Source organism: Aptenodytes patagonicus, chromosome 7 (assembly GCF_965638725.1).
Source record: "Aptenodytes patagonicus chromosome 7, bAptPat1.pri.cur, whole genome shotgun sequence".
Lineage (NCBI taxonomy): Eukaryota > Metazoa > Chordata > Aves > Sphenisciformes > Spheniscidae > Aptenodytes > Aptenodytes patagonicus.
This window is the reverse complement of record NC_134955.1, coordinates 41192861-41210142: the sequence shown is the minus strand read 5'-3', so window position 1 is coordinate 41210142 and position 17282 is coordinate 41192861. Positions and strand designations below refer to the sequence as shown.

Below are 17282 nucleotides of genomic sequence, written 5' to 3'. Positions count from 1 at the left end.
AACATACTTGGAATTGTTGTAATAATTAGTGATCATGCAACAAAAGTGCATACCTACTTCAAAGACATCACTACTACTTTCTGAATTTAAACATGATGGTGTGACATGGGATTATTGAACTGGTAACCCAATGATGATTCCTCTTTTTCTTTCTTCCATTCCAAATAGTAATTTATTCATGGGATGGGAATCTTTGTCTGCTTTTTGAACTCAAACCTTGACACTGTGAAGCAAGCTGCTATGTTGATATTCATGATCTGGGAATTGAAAGCTGTTTGTTTTTTCAAACTCCTAAAATTTGAATTTAATATTTTATTAAATGTACCATAGTCATTCCCTCGTTTGTGCAGTGAACAAACATGAAAAAAAAATGACATAGACAATTTTACGTCAAAAGGCCGAAGGATGTATGTGCACAAGTAAAACAGGGAATTAGAAAAAAATCTAAGCCATTTAAATCATAGAAAATTCATCACACATTTCTCTGCTATAAAAGAAACAGAACTCTACACTACATTATGGCTAATTTCCTATTGCAACTCTGTAAATCTTGTTCTTTTCACTTTACTTGGATGTAAAACTATTTAAGAAAGTAACTTACCATTTCACTGTTGTGCAGTATGACACTGTTTCTGCAAAAATCACCATTTCGGTAACTTGTTCCAGGAGAAATCCAATGAGCTAAACATCTTGAGTTACTCATTTTTACCCCTTCACCACTATGACAAGCGTTTCTTGAACCTTGCTTAAAAGTTCTCTCTCACCCTTGCAGGGCACCTGGAAGCTTATCAAGTCCAGGCTATTTTGAGCTGTGAGTGGGTGGGAGGTAGTAAAATGAGGATTGGATTCTCATGTTTGATGGATTATTGTGATGGTAAGGAAGACCCAGCTAATCACAGTGTAACCACTGGTCTGAGCAGATGTGAAAAGGCAAGTGCAGTTTTATCAGTTAAGGTGTTAGCGGTAGCAGCATAGAAGTAACAGTGCCATTTATAGAAAGAGACTTGTTTAAATACAGGAAAGGGACACCAGCAGGATTAAAGAGGTGGAGTAAGCGTTGGACAGTAAAGGGTAAAATAAAATAATAGAGTGTACTTATCACTAAGAAAACTGGGCAGTGACTTTTAGTGTGAATAACTTCAGAGTGAAGTGAAATCTGAGAAAGGAATAGCAAAATCAGTGATTAGAAGCTGAAGTTAGACAAATTCAATTCAGAAAGGAGAAGATATATTTAACAGGAAGGATGATTCATGCAAATTGTTGCAGGGAGTCGTCTAATTACAAAAGTAATTGCCTCAATGCAAATGTGCCTTTGTTGGGCTGTGAGGTACAAACGCACATCAAGTGACCTATTGGTCTTTTTTGACCTTAAACTCTACTGATATATTACAAAATATAATAGACATCTTTGCTGTTCTTTTCAAGTCCCTTATCTGAGACTTCATCGGAGGCTGTTAAAATATGGAATAGCTTCTTATTCTAGTTATCTTTCTAAACTTTCAGGAATGAAAAAGTTCTACCCATAGATATGATAGTTCATCTTCAGGCCTCAGAACTGGTGCTCTGCCAAGATCAGAAGAGCAGGCGCTACTGCTTGCTGGTGTTTCAGAGTCTGCAAACTCAGGGAGACATCTATAGTCTTGCTTAGCTTTATGTGAAAAATAAGGGAAAGATACCTATATAAAGCACCATAAATTAATACAGATGCTGATTTAATACTAATAATACTAATACATAGAATTAAACTAACCAAAGCTATTAAGGAAATCAGTCAGAAGTGTGTCTGATCAGTCAGAAGTGCAAGTGCGGCAGAAAATATGCCCCCACGGGAGATACACAAGATTTTTTAGAACAGTGGATAAGACAGTAATTGCAAAAAGGATACCTGCTTACTGTTTGAAAAATTACAGGCTTATTTTTACAAGATCTGAAATGAAGTATAAAAGTTCATATCTTAGAAAAGAAGAAGGCTGAAGCAGGCAGTGTTTTTTGGGGGAAGGGATGCTGTTGTAGAGGCACGCCAAGAAAGAAGGAAACTGTCTTTCCTTAACAGTTGTAGGCAGAATTTGTACCAGAGCCATGATACTAAGGCTGAATCACTAGAGGATGTGTTTAAAACAGCTTGGTCTATTCAAGTTTTAGAAGAGCTGATGAACTGCAGTTTCAGTAGGGAGAAAAAAAGGAAAAAAAAAGAAGAAAAGCAAAACTACAGCAAGGCTGGGGCAAGAGGCCCATATGCTGACTTTCTGAGTAGCCGTTTATGTGATAGTAAAGGTAAGAAGCTTTTGCCACTTATTTTTTGCTACTCTTTCATTACATGTGCATGTGGAAAGAAGGCAGGATGGTATTAAACTGACATCCTGCCCCAACTGCCAGAATGTCTTTTTATGGCTTCAAAGTCTAGATTCACACAGCAGAAGGCACTGTCTGCTTTACTCACTTGCACACTAGTAAGGGCTCTCATACAGCCTGTGGGAAACCTGGGCTCAAATCCCTCTTCTGCTGTTGGAAGACTAGAAAATATAAGTCTTTTTCATTTAGTTGGTAAGAAGAAACTCAATTGCCAGACTGTAGGGTATTTTGAAATTGAGAATTTCTCAGTCTCTTCTGTTAGTTCTTTTTCATTTCACATGTCATACTTAAACGTTCTTCGAGTTAGAACAAAAATAGCTATCTAGTGCCTTGAACACCTGCCTGGAAGATGGAGAACCTGAGTTTTTTGGTCCTGTTTGACTTAATGATAGACACAAACAGGGTCTGTGTCAACTTACTCTCACTCCTCAGTGCATGAGCCATGGTGCTGCTCTCACCAGGGCTGTCGCTCAAGGCAGCACCACTGATGTTCCTAAAGGAGGAACTTGTTGATGACACACAAGGGTGAAACCTCTTGATGGGATTCAAACTGCAGCTCTGGCCAAAGGCAATTGCTGATAAACTTTCTTTTGCCCATGGGGATCACACTTTGGACTTTGGTTTGCAGGTGCCAGCTCTGCTCACCAGCTTCCCAGCTCCTGCATGTCTGTCTTGTTGTCCATTCTTTCTCCAGTCTGACGCATAATCTCTATATTTGACTGGATTTTTTTTTGTGTTAAATTCCATCTTCTTTTGATCCTGCCTATGTTATTCTGTCTTCCTCAGAATGACCTGGCCTTGTTTCTGACTGTGATTACTATTTGCAGTACAAGTCTCCAGGAAACCAGCAGGCTCTAAAATTCCCATTACTATTTTTGATATACAAATACCACACATTGATGGAAAGATCCAGGGGTAATTGCAAAGACAGTATCTCCAAGCTATTGAGGTCTGTTTCATATGTTTTTCTTTGAAGTAGTTATCAATTCCTAGGATGTAAAAAAGTTTATTATGAAAATTTTGAACAGACTATACCATTCTAATAAACTATTCCTGTTTCATCTTTCCTTTTCTGCAGATATCAAATTGCAGATCTTTGTCAGAAATGAGTTATCTCAGCAGGGCGCAGAACAATAATTATTCATGCCAGGACTGCAGTGATAGACATTACTCATAACAACTCAAATTAATCATAAGGCATATGATTGATGATGAGTACATCAAATTGTGTGGTGTGGATGCATGAGGACTGTGGATATTGTTAAACATGTCTTTGATCCAAAATCAGAGGTGATTTTTTTGAGAGAGCTCAAATCATCTGGCTATTTTATTTAGTCATTAATATGGATCCACATAGCAAATAAAGGCAATCAAAGGCACTTCAGTTGCCACTGGCAACTTTAAAATCTCTGAAAGAAGAGGCTATAAACATTATTGCTTCACCATAGAATATTGTCAGTGAAACATGCCAGGCATGCCAACATAACATTGTATGCTTAAGACCCATATATAGGTCTTAAGGTTTTATAGGTGGTGTCTCAAGTCAAAGAGAAATTAAAAAAAAAACCCTCTTTAGGATTGTCTTGATTAGGTAGAAGAAGAATTTGACTTTTCCACTTTTGGGGATTTTGTTTCCTTAATCACATGTTGTTAACTGATAATGAAGGGTCAGATTGATGCCTAGGTTTATCTGTCCTCACTGAAGCACTAAGTCTCCACATGGCCTCCATAGATTTTGAGTTTGCCACAGCATGGAGAATAAAGGCTTTTCACTCAGAACTCCTTTCTTTTTCAAGTCCTCTGCGCACATGAGGAGGGTGTGAAAGTAATCTTGGCTCTCGCCCCTCAACATGGCAGCGAGCTGAGCTGAGCTGGCAGGGGTGGTAAATAGTCTATAGTATAGAGCATTTGCAGGTTACTTTCTTTCTGGAGCAAGTAGGCAGCGGAGGTTGAGAAAGGGGTTGGAACTCTCTGAGTCACAATTTCTTCCCCAGCTTGCTCTGGAGGTGCTGTAACTACTTGCTGTCCCAGACATGGGCAATTGAACACAGGCTCAATTTGGCCCTCAATAAAGAAGAAATCATGAGTCTGAGAAAAATTGTTCCATTTCATGAACCAATTTTCTCATGAGAAGACACAGCACATCTACAGAATTTCTGCAAACAGCATAGAAGACAGATGTATATTATCTGTGATGAGAGGAAATGGCTGAATTGCTTATTGGGAAAAAATTAGTTTCCTTGATGACTCATTATTTCAAAAATTGCCTGTCAAGTTAATAGGCAGACTTTATTATTATTATCGTTTATTATTTCTATTACAGTAGCAGTCAGGGGCTGCAGTCAAAAACTGGGGTCTCACTGTGCTAAGCACCATGTACAAATAAAGTCTTCCGATGGTCTCTGCCCCAAGAAGCTTACTGTTTTGAATCCCGAGATTGCAAAAATTTGGGCATATATTTTATTTTGTCTCTGGGTAAGTATTTTAAAATCACTTCTAGTGATTCTGCTAATCAATAAAAAGCTTTCTGCAAACAAACTGCTGACAAATTTTGCTTTTTTTTTTTTCCCCAAAGGAATTTTTTATAGCAGAGGAAATAGCTTGAAATGGTAGAACGATTCAAAAGAATCCAAATTTATGTTTGTCCTTAACAGATGGTGGCATAAGAAAACACATGATGAACTCTGATGAAGAAGCCTGGACAACTAGTAAAAGTGCTGACTGTTGTGGATTTGATTAGTTCCAAATCTTCAAGAGATGCTTAAATGGCTAGATTCTAAAATAATAATTTTAGATTGACAAAACATGTATGGTCAGTATACCTATACATAAGATACCATTTGGCAAATAATGAGTTCCTTAACAATATTTTTTTTAGCACTATCACATTAAAAACACAGCATGAAATGAAGCCATTCAGTACTGGGACCAGTAGAAAAATGTTTTACCAACTATTAGATCTAGGAAATAAAGAGAATATAAATTCTTAAAAAGCTGATATTTTAATAGATGCTGAATAATAAGCAAATCATTAGGTACTGTGTCATGATGCCTTTACAGCTTTGCCTGTATTTTTAGTAGTAACTATATCTCCATAACTCCCACCTCCATATCTTGTCCATTATTTTTTCTTACTTAATTTGGCAACTCTAATTGACGATAATTTCAGAGTCACTGTATCTTCTTAAAGTAATTCATATCACATTCACCTAGCAGTATGAGCTGCCCACTCCTTGCATTTCAATGGAGGTTTTCAAAGAGAACATTTTGTTAGGAGTGTATTCACCACTTAATTTAGTGTGCTCAAAAATTATCTTGATCGTCTATAAAAATAACAGTACACCAATTTCAAAACAGTCTATTGGCAGAAGTGGAACCACACTTATTTGCCTCAGGCCTGACTTTGACATTGTCTTTTCATATTAGTCTAATTTATATGTAGTCGATGTTGGCTAGTTTATTTCTTAAAAACGTAGATTTCCAAATCACAGAGGCAGAAGTTATTCAGTATTTTTTCCTGGAATGTAAAAGTGTGAGGTTTTTAAAGCAAAGGTTAAGAGCTGCTTTTACATCTACTTTATATTCCTGTATAGTACACTACCAAAGCTTCTTTTGTGGCATTTCCTAAGTGCAAATGAGGAAAAACTTCAAAGACTGGTGATTTAGACTTTTCCGTTCTAGATTTTAATTTACCTTTTCATCAATATTCCAACTTTAGAGTATTATTTTCTCTTGGTGTTACCTGAGGGCTATTGCTCCTTGCAGTCAATTGCACTGTATTGGTTTTTTTTTTCAATTGGCTTTTCTTGGTGAAGTGTAGTTTATTTACAGAATTAACTGCCCTGTCCCAAAAAATTCTTTGCAATACAACATAGTGTGCATCACCAACCTAGCCAATGTAATGCAACAGATTTCAGGTAAAGGTGAGAATGGAACTTCACAACTTTTTAAGCATTTCATCCCAGTGTCTTAAATGCCTGAACATTTCCTCTAGGTGTATCTTTTTTATAAGCAGAGCAATGAAAATGCTTATGAATCTTTTCAGAAGCTAAGAATTAGTTCTGGTCCATAGTGTTGCTCTAGTGTGCATTAGCTGCACATTTTTTTGTTATGTTAAAACATCAAGGTATAGTGAGAGACCTTATTCCTTGATGTCTGAGGGGCAACCATATCATTTTGATATGTCTTTTAGAAAATAATTTTCCAGGATTTTTTTCCAGTAATGGTATCCCCCCTCCCAAGTATTACTGACTATCTTTCTATCTGTACTTCTCAATTAGTTTTGAAGAATGTCATTGTGTACCCTGAGTCTGGGAAGTGAAGTAATCAGGTAATATTCAGAATCACTGGGCCATGTAGTCTGATTATGAATGTTTACCTTGTGATTCTGCTATAGAGGAGAATCAAAGCAGTGGGAAGGACACATGGAGAAAAATTCCAAAATAAGCTCTCAGAACTTTATCCTTCTGAAATGAATATTCCTAACCGCAAACCACATTTGCAGTAACAGAGGTTAAAAATAAAAACCCTTTGTGCTTTACAGTAAAGTTTCTCTTTTAACTTAATAGATCAAGTAGTAATTCTTCTATCCTTACTTGATATCATCCGCTCAAGCTTGTTCAAAGCTATCACATTAGATGTAAGGCTACCATAGGACAATGAATCAAAGAATTCTGGAAGAAATTTTTTTTCTTAAATCTTTTGGGCAGGTGGGTATTGGTGATGCAATCGGTTCTTTAAGAGAGAAAGACTAGGGAACATTGAAAAAAAAAATAAAAATGAGGGTTCAGAGGCAATGAGAAACAGAAAGCAATCTAAGGACCTCAGAAAAGCCACAGGCTACATAAAAATTGTGTTGAGATGATGAGTCTGAGAAGAATATGGAATTCTAGTGAAACAAAGCATCTTCGGAGATATGAGGTCCTAAAGTTCTTCTGAAGATTAACCTGAATGCATGACAGGTGGTATATCTGTTGGGAGGTCATTTCAGATCCCAAAAATACCTTGAAATGAGCAGAGCTTTTTAATGAAAAATTGTGTACATATGAATAATACCAAAACCACGAGACTGAGGAGAAGCTATTAGGGTTTATAGGCTACAAGTTCCCATATCTACTGATATCAGTGATGATTCAGTCACCCTCTTACACAAACACAATTTATGAGGTTCTATTTTTGTCCACAGAACCTGATGGTGTTCTTTTAGGGTGGCTATGATTTAAGAGAGTATGCATCTCCCCATCAGCAAGCGAAGGCAAAGTGGGTGGGAGAGAGGAGGGAAGGGAAGGGGAAGAGCCATCATTCATTCCTGAATTCACCGAGTATCACACAGGGCAAGAAAGAAGCAAGAAGGAATCGTGGTTCTGTGGTGAGAGTGCAAATCCAGTAACTTCTGGGACTGTTCCTGGCATGCTGCATGATGCACTAAGATTTGGCAAATTTACCAGTCTGACCCTACCCCACTCCTACCCCAAAACTTACAATATCTATACCAGGGATATATACTCCACTGAGTGCCCTGGCTACAGTTTCTGGCTAGTTACATGGTCCAAAAGTGCCAGAGAATCTGGGTGTTACCTGAAGTTTCACATATAGTAGAATAAAATATTCATAAAATGAGCAGCATCTGTTGTGACCCATGCATAACTGGTTCAGGTTGCACTAAAATCCCTCATGAGAAACACCCTGTAACCTTGACAGTCTGGATCAAGCCTAGATGCCTAGCAAGTCTAAATACAGTTCATCTTTCTGTGGTTACTGCAAAAAAGTCTTACAGCCATTTCTTTCTGTTAAAGCCCTGATGACTGACAAAATGCTCTGTTGCTCCAAGATTGCCTCTTCCTCCTTGGGAAGAGAGAGTGCAGCTGAATACAGCTCAGCCTTCATTTGTTTGGAATCACTTCATGCTTTTCTCCTCTGCTGGCTGATTTCTTAATGCCTGCAAATATCATTCTCTCATGGAGGCCTCATTAATAATAATTTTTCTTTTCTTTATTTTCTGCAGGCACATACCAGCTCAGGAAGAGTGGTTTCCAGTGGGAGGTAACCTTTGCCCTTCAGTAGTCTAAGGTTTCCATTGCTGACTTCTTTTCTTCACCAATCACTACTTTTCCTTTCCATGTCTTCTGTGAACTGTTTTGATGGCTATTAAGTATAACACATTAGAATATGCTGAACTTGACATTTGATTAAGGGATGCCATTGTAAATTATTTCCTTTCACAAATTGTTAAAGGTGTGAATGCAGAACCACAATGATTACAAAAAATCAAGGGAACTGTCTTACAGAATAGGTATTGTTATAAAATTTATTGGACAAGTCTGAATTTTTGAGTTAATTGGGGTCTGAATTTTTTGGGTTATTTTATAATTGCATCAGTAAAAGGAATTCATCATGATAGAGAGGCTAAATCACCCAGGGGAGGTGGTGCCTGGACATGTAACCAAAATTTTGAATAGACATTTCAATGAAAAAAAATTGATGATGTAAAAATGAAATAGGTAGAAAAGCAAAATTGCCAGACTTTTAAAAGTGTGAATATAAGAATGTCTGATTCTCACTAATCATGCAGCAATAAAATAACCTGAAAATCCCACATGCATTTAACAGAAATGCTAAGTTGCTGTTAACACTGTATAAACAGGCGACTGATCCATCTTGATCATCTCATAAAAAGCCCAAATATTATATTTTTCCATTATTAGATCTCCTACCTGGGCATCTCTGCAGTTAGTTATATGTCTAGGTTTTATCACCTCATTTGCTCATTGGGAGACATTGGGGTTCTAGTTCTCTCTTTTTTTTTTTTTTTTTTTTTGAACATTGGTTGTTATTGAAAAGGGCTGATTGATTTTAAATTCACACTTGATTTTTTAACTCTCTAATGATATAAGGCCTTGTTGAATTCTAGGTGATTTTTCTGTATCATGTTCTTCAGCTTTGGTATCTTTAGTTAGGTACCATTAATCTTCCAGTGATGCCATCTCTGTGTTTTAGCCTGGCAAAAGATTGTGTCTTCTGCTTTCTATCTCTGCTCTGTATATTGATATTTTTCTCATTTATCTTCTTACATTTAAATAGCACTAGTAATGTTTCTTTTGATGAATGTATTTTTAAAATAGTCTCTAATTCCCTTTTTATGATCTCAATATTGTTAAATTGGACTTGCATTTCAAATCAGAAACCTGATTCGAACCTGAGGGCTGCAACTTTATTTGTTGCATATTAGTTACTACTGTAACTAATAGTAGTTATATAAGATGTACCAAAAGCATGAATACAGACTTCATAGCTTGTTATCATGGGTTACTAATTGGAGTTATTTGGGGAAAGATTAAATAGACATAGTTTACACAGTTATGGGGAGACTTATTTTCTCTCCTGCTAAAAGCCCCATGGGATGCTTATCACTGTCCTCTGAATTGAGTGATTTTCTTATCACTGAGATCCTTTGGCCTTCTACTGACTTTCTCATTTCTCAGATATGGCCACTGGTTGCATGGGACCCCTTTTATAGGTATGCCTCTTTGCATCTTCCACCTCCTTAACCCTTACCTGGTCTGGTGCTGTGTTTAATATTTCTACTCTATCAAGATATTGGACACCTTGCTCAATAGTTGAAGGCTATCATACCATAATAGCTTTAGCCAGATACTTTGGGTTTCCTCACATCCAGTCTATTCCCTCCACCAAGTCACTTATCTCAAAATTCATTTCACTTTCCTATTTAGAAGTGCCAACTTAAACTGAAGGATATCGTATTTGCCTTAGAAAACATTAGGCCATAGAAGATACCTTGCATCCATTTGAATGATTTATTTAAATTACTAGTGTTTAGTTTTCTAAGATCATTGTTACAGAACTGGATGCAAAGGAGCTCAGTAGCTGCCTGTCCCTTGTCCCACAACACTGTGATGAAAAAAATTGTTTCCACTGCAGCCCAGTAGAACGTCCAGTTCTGCTGATATGCACAGTGATATATTCCCTCCCTTCTGCTCATCTGCCTTTCTGGTTTTACCATTCTTATGGATTTCTTAAGTATCTACAGCCTGACCAACTGCAATTAGATCTTCACCCTCCAAGTGACTCAATTCTGTCATACAGCTTGCCTATTGATATAACATCTGCTATACAGAACAGTTACATCCTATATTTAGTAGGTTTAAACCACTATGATATAGAAATCTCTTCATTTCAACTGCAGCAAGCTGGGGAGTAAAATTCCATTTCTGTGAATGAGTAAGAGGCAACTTCCTTATACTCTGCCTGTTAAGGATTTTCTGGTTATCTGGAATGAACCTCAAGTTCCTGAACACTTGAGCAAACAAAGCTGAGACTAAGGTTCTGTTTAGGACCATTTAAACTGAGTCTCAGTTAATTCTGGTGATAATTTCATATTTGTGACACTATGATTCCAAGACACCCAAAGCTGATGGAAGAACTAACACATCCCTTTCATCTTACTGACTATGCCAAGAAATTCTGCATAAAACAAAGAAATACCACACTGGAACTGCAAATAGCTGATACTGACTCCAACATCTAGAACAACGCATTCGGCACTCTTCAGACCAGTGTCTACCGTCCTGCTTTTTCTCTCAGCTCAGAGTAAAGACACTGAATTATGGGGAGTCTGGACTTACTGAAACTCTAGCTGAGCCTCTTACCCAATTTGAACCACATCTGGGATTCTTAAAGGAAGGGCCAAGCAGCAGAGCCCCAAGGATCCAGTCAAATCCAACAGTCACGTGCTTCATTTTTTCCTGCATCTATTTTTTTTTTTTTTGCAGAGGATTTACTGGTTTTGAAAGTATACCTTACCTTAGCCTTCAGAGTATGTTCCTTTCTTCTTTCTCAGAGATTGCTCCTTGCTTTCAACTTCATTTTATTTGTAATTTCTAAATAGCAAAGACCAGAAACAGAAGATGCCTTAGTGCAAGAACTAGTTTTAAAATCAGATTGAAGACAAAATAAAAATAGGAAGTGTAGTGACAGAGGCCTTTTAGTTCAAAATCTTTCACATTTTGCACACCACAAGCTTTCTTAATTTCTCGTATTTACTTGCAGACACACGGTACACAAAATCACCTGTGCCAATGATTAGAATTCAGATTACAGAAAAGAGAACAAACATCCACCCTCATTAGTCCAACACTGCTATTGCTCACACAGAGAGGGTCAGTTTTGGGAGCAAAGTTAAAAAAACTTTGTTGTGGTCTTAGGCAAACACTGGGTAATGAAGCCACAGTAACATGATTGCTCGTTCTTGGAGACCTCCCTTTCTCTCTCTCAACAGAAAAATACCATTTTTTCATTACAGCTAAAAATCAGAGATCTCTAGTAAGTTGGTAACAACTTACAACAACTCTAGTAAGTAACAGACTCATGCCATAGCTTTTGAAAGAATAGTTAAGTCCCGATCTTTTTGCTTAAGTCTGGGAAATTCCTATTTTTCTTGTGCTGGTATTTATCTCATCCCTATCAGCTTTATGCTGACATTGTTTAAAGCTGTACTACTGATGATTTACAATAGCGTTACAAAGGGGAGAATTAGGTCTCTAGTTTCAGGGAGTTTTCTCATCTCTTCTTAGAAAAAAACTGTCATACACGCAGTAGCACATAATTTTGATTAATTTAATAAAATGACCAAGATCCTCATTAGCTGGTGTAGCTCCTTTGGAGTCAATAAAGGTAGGTGGTAATTTGATGTCACTTGACCTAGCTCCACTTCCAGCAATAGACCTATCCTTGTTTATACCAGCTGAGAGTTTAGCCCAGTGTTTTGGCACAAATAAATACTATTATTTTGTAACTAGTTTTATTTTTAGGTTGTTGTTCGATCTCTTTAGGTTGCTCAAAAGTTTCTACCTATTTAATCTATCTGCTTTGCTTGCTGTGAGTCTGTTCCTCAAAAAATGTCTAAGGCAGGGCAGCAGCCCACACATAAGCACAAGCGAGACAGAAGGAGAAGGAGTGAAAACAAGAAGTCAGTGGAGCAGTGCCAAGTTTCACTAGTTGAGGATCTGCTCAGAAACATTTTCAGTGGTTCTTTCAGTCTTGCTAATGCTGGTGTGTAGCTTGAGTCTTTGGTTTGAGTCCTTTGGGAAATACACTAGCAATAAGAATAGAAAAGCAATTTAGGTGGCATCTTTGATCATCATTGCTGTCAGTCAACCCAGGGCTTGGCATTAACATATGCTCTTCAGAGGAAAAACTAATCTACTCCATTTGGTAACATATTAAAATCATTAATATTACAAAAAAGAGACTGAAAACCTGAACTTCTTTGTTGGAATCTTGTAGAAGAGAGGGTGAAAAATGTATTTAATGTTCTTTTTTTTGTTGGAAAATCATGATTCACTGAAACAAGACACTACTGATAGCAAAATATTTTTAAAATGCATTTTTCATTTTCAGCTTCCAGGAATAAGTCTAATGTTAGTGAAATGCTCTATGTTAATATTTTAAATTAAAATCTCATTTCCAATTTCAAGAGATGTTTTATTTATAATTTTAAGCTAAATATAGTAAGAAGAGAAAACAAGCTGAAATACAAATAAAACAATCAAACACTACAATAGACTTATGCTGAGTTTGTTTTCAGTTCATTGTTTTTTAGATGTTTTCAGGGCTTTGACTTTTTTCGTCCAGAGTCAGGCTGAGAAATTTTCTCTAAATCTCAATTTTCTTCCAGGAATGGAAGAAATGTTTGGTGTCCAGTTCTAATCAGTTTCTTTATAATTTTTAAGGCTGAAAAGGAATCTCTATAGTCAAATTACCTAGATGACAGAGGCTGTAGGCACCAGAATGAAAAATAAATTATTTTATAAATACTTTTTCTGCAATTAATTTTTTTTTTAAATTCTGACAGTCATCTATCTACATTAAGGTCTAAGCATTCTTAAACACGTGATTTCTTTCTGATCACATCTGCACTGAAAAATGCTCTATGTTATGACATATATGACTCAGCCCAACCATATATAACATGTATATTTCACTGCTTCACTAATAAGACAACTGCAAGAAAGCCAGTACTGGGTTTAGCTGAGATTCTCTTTTAGTCATAGGTTCTACAGAAACCTGGTGCCATGAAAAAACATACTGAAGCTAGTCAGAATCTTTGTTCAGTAAATGTTTGTAATATGGATGTTTAGTTTATCCACAGAATAGGATTTAAAAAAAATTAGGTGTAGCACGGAATTAATGAAAAAAGTGACTGTTCCATTATCAGTTTCAATAGTTTCACTGTTGGATAAAAACTATTGAAATAGATTATATTTTAAGAGTACTTTTTCTCCTGAAAACTTCTAAGAAAAAAATTCCTATGACTATAGAATTGGTCAAAAGGAAGTAATTCAAAATTCTATACTGAAAAAGAGACATTTCACACAAACTTAAAAATTACCACCACTTTACCCATATCCAGGTAATTGTGAGTAGATCCTTTTTAGAGGAACAAACAAAGGCATAAATGATCCGATCCCTAGAATTTTAGCTTAATAGCTTGAGGCTGTGAAAACTGTTTTTAGTCAGAGTCAGTAATCATCAGGACAAATTATTGAGAGAGTGCACCACAATCTGCAAACCTGAAAGCAAGACGGTACACTTCTTTGGGAAGGTATGCTGTAGGTAGAGGGTAATGTGGGAAGCATGCTGGGCTCCGCTCTGGAGGAAATCCAACAGGGCAGTCAAAGCAGTCTTTTCTGGGTTTAATTCTGAGAAACTGCGAGTCACACTTGATTCCCCCCAAACGACAATTCTTGTATCTCACAGTTAGAGACTCTTGTGTTATATTATTTCCATGGCAGAACAAAATTGAAAGTGTTGCATGACACGTACTAAACAGAATGTGTTAAGATGTCTGTCTTAGTTACCCAGAAAAAAATCTGGAGTAACTCAAGAATTTGGCTCATTGATTTTAGACTTTACACTTAACAAAATGTAAAGGCAAGTGTAACTGAAGAAGTATCAAAGTCACTTGGAGTTAATCTGTTTTAGGTAAACTGATACAATGTTGTTAAATCATGTTTATAAAAAACCACAAAGGGCTCAAGAGAATTGGTAGAGAGAGCTTAAAAACATGCTTTTTTTTTAATGAGTCAGAAGAAGAGCTGTCCTTTCTAAATATTCTGTTACTTCCAACTGCCTAGCTTAGTGCCTACTGACGTGATGCAGAGATTTGGCAGAGCATAAATATTTTTTAAAGCTTACTCATTAACACCTTGGGCCCATCCATCAGCATGATTGACATCAAGAGACAAAGCAATTTTTTTTTTAATAGGACACAACATGTACGAAAGGCTTTCTGTGGGCTAATGCGGCACACCTGACAGATGTGTGAGTCATTTGACACAATGGGTGGTACTCATGAACACTCTATCACCTTGCAATCAACTCAGTATAGCATTCCTTCTGATTTTCTGAATCCTTCTTTCTTCAAAATAAAAGGAATTTAGGAATAACTGCACAGGATTCAAAGCAAAATCATTTATATGCTCCATCCCTGAGATGCTACTAATAATGATGTTCTTGACATTATCTGAAATGTTATTAGGAAAATAATAAGGACTTCCTGAACTGTGTCTAAGAGATAGGCTTCATCTGTTCCATGCCATGCACTTTGTATTATTGCACCAAATGAATCCAGTAAAGACTAATTGGCATGAGTGAGTAACATAGCAGTGCAATAAAGATAACTTGTCACCTTTTGCTTGTCTGCTCAATATTGTCTCTAAACGGTAATAGGTTTCATTATATCCTGCTGTATTTCATGGAGGTTCAGCAGACAGAATATGCAAAAGTGAGAGAATCACAGTGGGTTTTAAAGTAACATTACCTTTACGAGGGAGGAAAAACAACAAAACGCCCAAAAGAAAATATCCCTTGGTTGAAAAACAAGTCTATGAGAAATAGGCACTATGGATGTGGAAACTTTTAAAAATTTCAGCTTTCTTTTAAGTGATCTGGAAGTCTTTTGCCAAATGTTTCAGATGGTTCCTCTGCCTATCTGTAGTAACAAGGGCGGCTGTATTCTGTGGCTTGCCCTGTGAACTCTGTGCAAGCCAGCCCGATCCACAATCATATTCATCACGTGCGTCAAGCCTTGCTGCCCATCTTCCATTGCGTGTTTTCTGGATTTTTGTCCATGGTGCTTGAATCCCATCTTCATGAATCTTGATCCAAACAGTGGCATGCTTTCTTTTACTCTGTAGCTCTGAGATGAAACAGTTACCTTCTGCATCGGTTAAAAACCCATTTCCTTCTAATAACTTAAGCATTAGGCGTGGGTAGCCAGAGTTTATTTTGAAGGACTGAGCTCTCTTCTGCTGTGGCTGATGAAATCCTGTCTGGACAATCAATATATGGCTGCCCAGAGCACTCATTTATACTTGCGGCAACTGAGGAATGAGAATGAAGAGCTTATCTGAAAGACTGAAGACCAGAGGACACCACAAATTATTTAGCTATCAGTCTTGCAAAACACTGTACTGCTGCCTGGTGCCTGCTGTGTTCTCAGAAGCTTCTTGAAGCAGAATGGGGATATTGATGAACTGTTTTATCAATCTGAAAAAAACAGAAAGCATCCCTATAGGTGATATGACCCTCAAAGTCCAAGAAAGCTATGGAAATTAGGAATGACGGTCACAATAAAAAAGCATACGTAGAATGCCATAAAAATGGTGTTTTATTTAGCACAAACAGTTTTCAAGCAGTCAAAGTCAAAAGTGCAGAACAACACTAAAATAGGCAGAAATATAAAATTACTAAAGCAGTGGAGAAAGTGGTAGACCACATCAATGCTTACAATATCTGAGTCCTCATTTGCCCTCTTGTTCTCCTGTCCCTTTCTAAGTCTCCGTGTAGGTGCAGAGCAATCCAGGCATGGAACGAGGGGTGACTGCCTAGATCTGCAGGCTCTAATAGCTTTCCAGAAATGTTTGAGGAAAAAATGATATGAAGAAGTCTTAATACTAAATTTCATAGCCAGGGAAGCTCCAACATGTTGAAAGGCACGTGAACTTTGTCCCCAGGGGATCAGCGCAGTGCTTCCTGCTAGCTCCTCCATTGGAACCAGCACATGTTCTTGTTTCTGGACTTCAGACTTGCTTGTTGGCATTACAAAAAAATTCAGTACCCAGTTCCATGGCATCTCTTTCCACTGAAACTCTCTAGGTTTTGCTGTTCCCCCCTCCTTTCCTTCCATGCCAGCAGGTTTCTCTGCACCAGCTCCTCCCACAGTCACAGTGATGCTGGGTGTTCCACGCTTCTCTTCAGCATTTCAGGCTGAAGTTGCAGTGCTCTTTTTTTAGCCCTTATTTGCTGGACAGCTGGTCTCCTCTAGATGTCTGCAACGGGAAGTAAACACGGTCCATGTAATTCTGTTTCTTGGTGTTTCATAAACATATGTGCAGGAGCTTTTTTGGAAGCCTGGGAACTATCCAAACAAATTAGAGGAGCTTCTCAGTCACATAGATGGTATGGCAAAATCTCACCTAGAGCTAATCTGAACAGTTAGGACCCCTACTACATGAAAAGTCTACTAAAGGAAGTAAATGGGATCTGTTGCAACTCATGCTGATGTTCCAGAGCTTGGTAGGGTACTAGAGCAGATTCTGCCGCATACTTCATGTTCTCCTTGTGTCTGTTTCCAGGATTGAGTTCTTGTCTGCTTGCATAAACAGTGCACATCCCCTTCAAAAAATAAACAAAAGCAGAGTTTTTAGGACATTTCAAAAGCGAACAACCCCTAAAAGTCTAAATTATTCCAAGTAACACTGTTGGCTTATCTATATTTTCTTCTAGCAAGATGCTACTAACCATGGGGCACTGCCCTGTATGCTGGGAATGACAGTGGCAGTGATATTTGGAACATGGTGTTTCTCAGCTTGCTTTAAATCACATTCACTACCCTTCTGTTAAAAGCTTCA

At 37.4% G+C, this 17282-nt stretch overlaps 1 protein-coding gene across 13 annotated transcripts in view; it reads left to right on the top strand.

The window, feature by feature from the left end:
* LOC143163499 (uncharacterized) overlaps positions 1 to 17282 on the top strand; it is a 259356-nt gene that overhangs the window by 34903 nt on the left and 207171 nt on the right. For 12 of the 13 annotated variants that reach the window (XR_012995920.1, XR_012995917.1, XR_012995918.1 and 9 more), the window contains one exon: positions 8357 to 8394. Coding sequence is in view for 7 of the 13 variants with exons in the window: in XM_076344945.1 (XP_076201060.1) it covers positions 8357 to 8394 (38 nt within the window). In the remaining 6 variants the exon portion in view is untranslated. Of the gene's footprint in view, positions 1 to 8356; positions 8422 to 17282 lie in introns of all 13 variants that reach the window. The other variant, XR_012995922.1, reaches the window with a different exon arrangement.